General features: G+C 31.2%; 1 protein-coding gene across 1 annotated transcript; it reads left to right on the plus strand.

Moving 5' to 3' along the window:
• Nucleotides 1–354: 354 nt before the first annotated feature.
• Nucleotides 355–4,019, plus strand: LOC134281532 (asporin-like). The gene is made up of 3 exons (XM_062763986.1): nt 355–776; nt 2,104–2,175; nt 3,711–4,019. The coding sequence occupies exons 1-3, from the start codon at nt 601–603 to the stop codon at nt 3,784–3,786; spliced, it is 324 nt and encodes a 107-aa protein (XP_062619970.1). The 5' UTR covers nt 355–600; the 3' UTR covers nt 3,787–4,019.
• Nucleotides 4,020–9,979: the final 5,960 nt, after the last annotated feature.

Raw genomic sequence — 9,979 nt, forward strand, 5'->3', positions numbered from 1 at the left:
TCTATACATGTACCTTATTTTTGCGCAATTTACCGGGGGCCACGTTTAGTACACTAAGTGCAATCATTCTTTGCTTTAAAATAAACGGATGCAAAGACGGTTGCATTTGACGAGAAACCATGAAAAAACCATCTGGAAACTTTCATTATCTGTCATCCAAGAGCATATAAAATCCTACGAATTACATTTTGTGTATTATGTTTAAAATAATGGAATAAGATAAAAATTGACTTATAAATCACTTTTAAAATACATGTATACTTTGTTGTCACATTAAACAATTTTGCATTATAACAATGTGACCTTCATTTGTGCGAAAAACCATGTGAGTTTAAATTTTGTATCCCCAAAACAGAAATAGTTAATAAGTAAAGAACTTAGATTTATATGTGGTGCTTTTGTAAATTTTTAGATTGGTTACAGTGATCGTAGTACTACATGTACTATGATCATATGTTAATGAAGAGCAAATGATGTAAATAAAGTAAGATCCGTATTACTTGTGTCGTATATCCGTATCCTTGGAAATATTAGAAAGTGTAATCCTTATAGTACTGCAGAGTTTGACAAAGTCGTAGACATAGCATACCGGTTTGTAAGATGAATTGGACACGATGGGCGTTGGTTTTCTGTGCCTTTTTATTTGATTCTATGATTGAAGCCTGTAGCCCTTGCACCTGTAAACAGTCGACGAAATGCTCTGGACAATCCGCAGATTGCAGGCGAAAAGGATTAACAGAAGTACCTTCCACCCTCCCCAGCGACACATGTGAATTGTAAGTACATTGTAATTAAGTATACAATTTATTTCTAATTTGATGAAAATCATAAAAGAAGAATATAGTGTCTCGCCTGTAATTACTATTTTCATTTAGGCAACATTAGCTGTTTTGATGAAACATGGTCTTGCATGAAAAAAGAAACATATAAAGTACATGTATTTTAAAAGTTCATTTATCCGTATCAACATTTTGTTTTAGTTTTTTTGTCAACCTGACTTAAAAAATATCAATTAATTAAAATATCAATTAATGATGAATGAAACCTTGACTTGTAGAATTCCATTGCTTTTCTTTACCTTTCACATTTACCTATCACATCGTTATTAGATTCACTTTAACTGTTAAATAATTTTTATTGCAAATATGAACCAAATATGAACCAAAATGAATTTCTTACTAGAGAGAGAGAGAGAGAGAGAGAGAGAGAAAGTCTGTCCAATTTTTTTTATAATCACGGACTAAGCATAAGTTAATATGAATTGCTCAACCAAAATTGATTGCTCAGCAGAGAGAGATAGAGAGAGAAACAGACAGAGACAGAGAGACAGAGAGACTTTGAGATTGAAAATTGTTCGTTATCTCCATATCCTTCTTGACAAAAAAAATCATATGTGGTTTGTTCAATGTCTTTGCGACTTAACGTTTTAATTTTTCTTCAAATTCTCTGTTAACAACAAAAAATTTCAGGGGCAATCACTCATTAAAAAAATTGTGTAACATATCAATCCGCTAAACTGTAATGTTCAATGTTTGGATTTATTCTATGATTGACAAGATAATTGTATGTTCCCACATCTAAAATATTGATATATCTATTTTAATTAATATTCGGCGCACTCTTTCTTTATTGAAGCTCAGCAGTTTATATTGCGTTAACTGTCCCAACCCCGTTTATACCGCGTTAATTCAATATATTTGCATTTTGAAAGTAAAGTTGCACAAAAACGGAATTGAATTGAAAAATACTTGTATAGAATAATTAGTATGGTTTCAGGAGGTAGAATGATACGTACACAGAATGAGAAATAATTTTTTTGTATTGAAGGTTAACCTCTGTTGTTTCGGGGGTCCGTGGTGCTCCTATTTTTTTACTGGTTTATTATTTGCATCGTTTGCAATGAAATTAGGTCAAAAAATATGTACCAATCCAGGCATCTATTTTATTTGTTTGTATCATCTGTCCTTAATTCAATATAATTGCATTGTGGAGATAATAAACTTTCTCATGTGTTAATCTGTATTTTTTCTTAAAGAACAAACATACATTTATTTTAAATGGATCAAAAAATTTGCTTTTGACATTTACTCTTCAATGTTTCAGAGACCTGCGTTCGAACGAGATTACTACGATAGAAAACACTACATTTTCTAGCTTGACAAACCTGGTGTACTTGTAAGAGTTTTCTTAGAGTTTTAACCAATATGGTTTTAGTAACTGTTCATCATAGTATAATATCCTATGTTTTGATTCATCAATATCAAGAACGTTAGAAGTATCTAATGATTTTTTGTTACATAAATGTTTGCCGAACCTGAATAGCGATCAGTATGATACATATAACTCACATGATTTATTTGAACTCATTAAGCAATCTACAGATTCAAAGGAAGTTTAATGTATGATACATAGTTAAGATTATCGAATAAATAAATTGATGTTATATATTGTAATATTTAATATACATGTTGATATTTAAGGAATGAATTTAAGAACCCTCTATACACTGACGAAAAATGTTTTTTGGACTTTGAGAAAATTATACTGTGTAAAGGAGGCTATTTTTAAATAAACTAATCCATTTCTAATATAGGGAGCGTGCCTTCTTTATCGAAGAAAAATCTTTGAAGACAGTGAACTAATGACAAAGAAAAATTGCTTTTGATTATTCAAATGGAGAAAAAACATGCAAATAAAGTTTTCAATTACTCTATCTTGGACTAACATAATGTTTAGAAGTATGGATTTATTTAAAATTATGTCATACAGTGAAGATTACAATTTATTCTTTTTGGTGGGGTCATCTCCAATTACTTGAACGCATTTCAACCAATGAAATTAGCGTGAAAATTTTAGAGATGGTCCTTAATTTTACCAATCATAAAAGAGAGGAACATAGTTTACGCTTTATAAACCGCGAAACGGTTTATAAAAAAGCGTTAACTGTTCAAACCCAGTTTATACCGTATAAAATGGGTAGCTATTAAATTCATTGCTTATAATTTATTTTTTATTCATTTGATGTAAGAAAAAAAGATGATTGTTCAAAAAATGACTTCAATTTGTACAAAATTTGAATGTAACGTCAGGCGGATTGATACGTTTCTGACGCAAGTAATTGTGACGTAGGCAACCCATGTTATACGACATAAAGTAAATTTTTATCCAATCAAATACAGCGTTAAAACCAGAATTAAATTATAAACAGATGCTTAGACTTGACACTCACTCTTCACAATATATTTCAGGTACTTGGGCAAAAACCGTATAAAAACAATAGATAATAATGCGTTTAGCGGTTTTACAAAATAAAGACTCCCTAAGTTTGTTATTCAGAATTATTTAAAGGATACCAAGACTCTAAAATATAATATTCCGTTTATTGTTTCATTCAATGATTGACAAAATTAGAGAGATTTTAAATTCGTTATTTAAAATATCATTAGGGTATCAATATCCAAACTATAATATCTTTTAAATTCATTTATCATTGACGCTTTGAAATTTATAAAGCGTAAACTGTCCCACCATGTATATTTCGATTAAATTCTATGTATTAGCATTGCAAAGCTGAAAGGAATTATACCCGTAATAATCAAAACTTATTTGTATTTTTTTTCTCATAAAAATAAACTTCCAAGCAAAATTATTTTTACTTGAACAAAAAAGAAAACTTGCTCTTGACAATTGTTTTTCTTTTTTTCTTTCAGAACTCTACACAAAAACAAAATTACTACAATAAAGAACAGAACACTTACTGGTTTGACAAACTTAGTAAGCTTGTAAGTTTTGTTTCTAAGAGTTTGATCTTAGTAAAAAAAAAATCGGAGTATCAATCCGCCAAATTATAACATCCTGTTGTTTGATTCAAAATATTCGGGAAAAAAGCATTGTATTCTTGAATTTTTAAAATTTTTACCGGCAAACTTGAATCATTCTATTTATGTGCAACATAAAAAAATTATTCCATGTCTTGTATTGTTATCTTATGTTTATTTTTTTTTCGGAATTGGTGTGGTCTGAGGTATTATTGTAGGTGTTTATGAATTATATTGCATTTAAAGTTCAAAACAGTTAAAGATTTGTGGCTTTCTAAGGTGGCAAGTATGGCTGTCGGCATAGTTGATGACCTTATAATATATTCTATGTTGAAGTATATTTTCATCAATATTTGATGACATAAACGTTTCGTTAGTTATGTATGACCTTGTCAACTGCTGACTGAAGATTTTTATATAAGTTTTTAGCCCATTATTTATACACTGAATTAACGACGGAATGTTCCATTATTTCCTGATCATGAAAATGAGCACTTGGCGGATGTGAGCGTTCGGCAGAGGATGCTCACTCCTACATGGCACCTGATCCCACCTCTGATGTTTCGGAGGTCCGTGTTTGCTCTGCTTCTGTTTTGTATTGTTTTATGGACTTTGTTTTTGAAAAGTGCTCGTTTTATCCATTTCCCTAGCTATTTATACTATTCCCTGTTTACAGTGTTGTACAACTTGCATCAGGATGATGGCATAGTTAATAACCCATTTTAAAGTGTTCTGTTTTACATTGTCAAATATAATTATATCAAAATGACTGACTGAGGCTCATCGTTGAAGATTAGGTACTCTGTTATGTTTGTAGGACTAGATAACAATATATTTGTACTTAGCCCACTGTAATTTATCAATGTGTTAGAATGAAATATATGAATATAAAGAACATTATTCAATCCCAAAAGTCCAACACAACGCTTGACTTCATAAAAGATTGTTTTTGTTGGCAAGGACATTATACTAGCTGTGGAGTATGCGATATGATAACCTCGGCATTTTTTGTTTTTATCATGGACTTATTATTGTATAGCTTGCTCCGGTTTTGGAAAGTGTTCGTACTTTGAACATGTGCCTCATATATCAGTTTTTTGTGGACAAAACTTATATGTGGGTGTTAACGGTATATTGCGAAATAAATTATGGAGATGAGCGATGGAAGAGTTGACGTCGTCACTTTGTTGTTGAAGTTTTATTGTTGACTTAACATGGCACAGCTATTCTATGGGGGTTTCAACTTTTGCTGTTATTGAATTTTGTAAATTTCGTTTGTTTCCGGTTCGTCACGGGGGTGTATACTGTCATGGCGTTGGAATAAGATACACAAATACGTATTTATACATGGTTTTCGCGTGAAAACTGAAAGATTGATAGGTGATCCTACCAGTGAATATAGATATTTGACAAGTTACAGGAAATGTATAGTTAATTCGTACATTTGATGGTTTGTTGGATTGTTTCTCTTTTTAGTCTTTACATTGTAGGTGTTGATATTTCCCATCAGTCTCCACTGAAAGAGGCACTTGTCAATAACTTGTGTAAGTTATCGACACGTTTGTGGCAATTGTGTCTCCCATTATTCTTGTCAATTCCTATATAGTCGTACTTGTATTTTTTCGTAATATATATTAATATCCTTATAGTGGATACATTAAAACAGGGGTATCTGCAATTTTGAATATATTTCATTAATTTGTTTGGCATTCTAATAAACCTCATTTAACGATAAGCAGTTTGTAGTTATATTTGCAACAAAAAAAAAAAAAACCAACAAAAACCAACAAAAAAAACAGGGGAAAGTAGACTCATGGATAGAGAAAATAAAATATACAGAAAAAAATATACAATGAACAACCTACAGATTCAAAAGAAAATGTGGGATGAGCAAATCAGGTTGACAAATATGTACATAATAATCTTTAATGTATCTGTGATTGCATTGTGAGGCTAGTAAGAATTATTAATGTAATCAGTAATTCTTCATTATTATAATAAAGGAACAGATATAATTACAAATACCTGTACTTGACATTCACTTTCCAAAATATCTTTCAGGTTTCTACACAGAAACAAAATAACCACAATAGAGGACAATTCATTCAGCGGTTTGACAAAATTAAAATACATGTAAGTTGATCATTATCAATTCCCCAACCCTTAAAATCTAAAACATTTATTTATTCAATGATTTAGCAAGATTAGAGGGAATTTAAGCTCATTATCTTAAATTTTTTCTGGAATATCAGTCTTAATATATGCCTTGTCTTCATTCTGTATTGATGCTTTTTGGTATTCATAGTGCAGACTGTCCCATTTATTTAACTTGAAAGGGATGTTTTTCACGTCCATTCTTCATTAATTCATTCATCATAAACGCTTCGCATTTAATAAAGCGTAAACTGTCCCATCATGTCGTACATGTACCGATTAAATTCCATGTATTTGCATTGCGAATCTAGGCGAAAATATACCCGTAATAGTTGAAACTCATCTGTTTTTCTTTCTTACAAAAACAAACTTTCAGGGAAAATTTATATAATTCTTTGCTTGAAAAAAAAAACGCTCTTGACATTTGCTTTTCTTTTTTTTTTTCAGGTATCTGGACAATAACGAAATAACTACAATCACGAACAGCACACTTACTGGTTTGACGAACTTAGAGACTCTGTAAGTTTTATATCTGGTTTGAATGAAATTGAAGCCCCGGGGTTCATAGTGTAAGAAAACAAAGAAAATGCAAATATATCAAAATGACTGTCTGAGGCAACATCGTTGAAGACGTGGTACTGTATGTTTTTAGGACTATATAGAAATATATCTGTACTTAGCCTCTTGTAAATCAATATGTTGACTTTATGAAAGATTGTATTTGCTGGCAAGGACATTATATTAGCTGTGGAGTATGAGAGATGTTGACCTTGGACAAGACTTTTGATGGTCTTTTTTTCTAAATTGTTATTGTATAGCTTGTCTCGTTTTGGAAATTGTTTGCACGTGAAGTTTGTGCCTGTATATTGATCTAGTCTGCTTGGGACATGGGCTTCATATGTGGGTGATAATGGAACATTGTGAAATAGATAGGAGAGGTTGACGATGGAAGAGTTGATGTCGTGACTTTGTTGTGGAGTTTTGTTGGTGACATACCAGTGACGACTCTTTTTAGGCGAATATAAATGTAGATATTTTAGACTCTTTTGTGTTGTCCTTGTTTCGAGTTCATGGGGTATCACAAGATGAAACACACCCTTTAAGTCCGGCTTAATGGTGGTTTATAGGTCCTTAATGGTGGATTAATGGTTGTCTTTAAGTCACCATTAAGTCACCATTAAGCACCTTTAAGTAACATTTACAACACCATTAAGTTACCATTAAGCCAACTCAAAGTCCTTAATGGGTGCTTAAATGTGGCTTAATGGTAGCTTAATGGTGGCTTACAGGTCCTTAATGGTAACTTTTAGACCACCATTAAGTCACCATTAAGCTACCATTAAGCTAGACTTACAGGTGCTTAATGTCCAAACTCCATTAAGCTACCATTAAGCCACCATTAAGCCACCATTAAGTCACATTACGCAGTCGATAATATTGTTTATATGGGTGAAAATTTATTTTTATAGTGATTTGTTATCAATATTATAAATGTAGAGTTCGCTTATATCTTAATTTGGTAAAGATTATGAAAAATAACGAAATTCAAAATCCAAAAAAAAAAAAAAAAAAAAAAAATCGCCACTGACGGGGCGCGAACCCATGACCTTTGGGTTGCAAGGCGAACGCCTTATCCATTAGGCTATCGCCGCTCTTCAAAATGTAATGAAAATATGAGATATTTAACCTTTATTTTTTTCAAAATTTGTTTGGACTTGTAAAGGTACTAGTATTTTGTTGAACATTTCCAAAAGTCTTGAATTGATTTATTAATCAAAACATAAACAATTTTATTTGTGGATCTTAACACATTAATATATATTTCTACACTGAGTTCGGCTTTGAGATTGATGTAATGTGATTGAGTTCTTCGCTCTGTTATTCCAAAATTTTCGAAATGTAAGCATTAAATCATGATTGAAAATGAATTAATTATAGATAAAACACAAAAGTCTATCATCGAAAAGGAAAGAGGAAAAAACAGATTCTACTATTATTTTTAATATACTGCGGATATTAACGGTTTCTGTGTCAACAATTTAGTGACAATCCTCGCGTTACCTGGTTAATTACGTTTACAAAAACTTTTTTTAGAATATCATATTCAGTTTCAATTCTTTTTGTATCATAATGGGTATCAAAATAATTGGCTTTTTACGATGAATCATATTTTTTAATTTGTTATATGCTTGCGTTAAATTTAATTTTTTTAAAAAAAATAATTGATCATTAAAATCTGTCAGTGTACGTTGTGTATGTATAGTTTCCTGTTAGTTAACCGGGGACGGGGGGACACCTAATTAAGGTCTATTGTCTGACCAGTCGGTTTACTGTACACTGATCATCTGTTAATCTTACTCCGTTTCTCAATGTGTATATACATCTGGTCGGATGTCCTGTTTAGTCTGATCGGCCGTTCCTCTGAAAATCGATTTTGAAATAACAATCATTGAAGACCGACTAGATTTTGACAGATACATGTACTTACCGCTGCATTATTAAAAAAAAAATAACGAATTAATTAGAATTATTCATGATGTAAAAGCCATTAAAAAGTTTTTCATGGTAAAAGTCAATCTTTGAAAACTAAACATTTGTATACCAGTAGCCCCCCCCCTCCCCCCCCCCCCAAAAAAAAAGGACAGAGATTTTTTTTTCATGAGATTATATAGTTATATTCCTGTGAATTCTGTAGCGGAATGTTCCTTTTATAACACATGAAATAAAAATACCATTTTGTTTTTAAAAAGTAATATATATTTTGTGTTCATGAATATAGATAATTTTAAGAACAAATTGATTTTTGGTATTGTAAATTTAAGATATTTCACAAGGACTTGCTCACGGTGTGTAATAATTATTTATTTTTAAAAATCATAAACACTAAAAATAAAAACAACGCATGTATTAATGATTTATTTTTAAAAAAAAATAATATACGGTTCTGATACAGGATGTCTTGTTTTATTATCACTGTAAATGATATTAAGAAAAAATTAACACCTCGAGCAAGCCCGTGTGGCTATTAGCTAACTTTGTTCCCAGTGATCAAGTTTATGCATGTTGACAAAAAACTCGTAGAAATTATGATCGAGACAGAATTATGAGTTGGAATAGATTTTGCGTAAATGATATTAAAATAACTAAAAGTTAGTTCAAATATTCTATATAAGATGCGTAAACGTTTAATGAGGGTTGACCATTAAGTCACCATTAAGCTCAGCTTAATGGTGGCTTAATGGTAGCTTAATGAAGTTTGGACATTAAGCACCTGTAAGTTGCAGCTTAATGGTGGCTTAATGGTGGCTTAAAGGAATTAACTTCTTTAAGCCACCATTAAGTCACCATTAAGCTACCATTAAGCGATTGCTTAAAGGTGGTCTTTCGTCTTGTGTATAATGGACTAACGTGGTAATATAAATACAAAAATATGTCTGCTCATAACAGGATATGATAAGAACACGTGAAAATTCTGAAAGACTGTTGGTAGACTTGATCCCAAGAACTATCGGTGCATATATACAGCTGTATTTGACAATTTACAGGAAATATGTAGTTAATTCCTAATGGTTTGTACCAATGTTACTTTGTTAGTCGCTACTTGTGAGGTTTTGATGTTTCCCATTCGTCTCCACTGGAGGGGGCACTTGTCCATAACTTGTAATGTTATCAACAAGTTTGTGACGTGCTTGTTCTCCTATCATTCTCGTCCAATCTTAAGTTGGAATGCCACACCAACTTTTTATTTTATAGATCTTTGAGTCATTCTTTTTAAACAATGGTTTCAGCATTGAAAGGCCGATATTAGCTCTTAATAATTTTATATGAATTTTTTGGTATTTTTTCAAAGAAAGTGAAAAAAATATTTATATCTAAATAAGTTGCTGGTACTTTTAAATTTTTTATTATAAAAAATTATTTATAAAGTAAAACACATTATTTGTGAATATTTTTTAAACCTATGGTTAAAACACCATAAAACTAGTCACAACTGAGGACAACATGTT

Source organism: Saccostrea cucullata, unplaced genomic scaffold (assembly GCF_032062105.1).
Source record: "Saccostrea cucullata isolate Sc308-1 unplaced genomic scaffold, CSIRO_AGI_Scuc_v1 ctg14288, whole genome shotgun sequence".
Lineage (NCBI taxonomy): Eukaryota > Metazoa > Mollusca > Bivalvia > Ostreida > Ostreidae > Saccostrea > Saccostrea cuccullata.

Excerpts from the sequence above, each read along its gene's own strand:
- LOC134281532 (XM_062763986.1), top strand. The coding sequence starts at position 601 with ATGAATTGGACACGATGGGCGTTGGTTTTCTGTGCCTTTTTATTTGAT. Across the intron at positions 777-2,103 it reads CCCAGCGACACATGTGAATT|AGACCTGCGTTCGAACGAGA; the intron begins GTAAGTACATTG and ends TCAATGTTTCAG. Across the intron at positions 2,176-3,710 it reads TTGACAAACCTGGTGTACTT|AACTCTACACAAAAACAAAA; the intron begins GTAAGAGTTTTC and ends TTTTTCTTTCAG.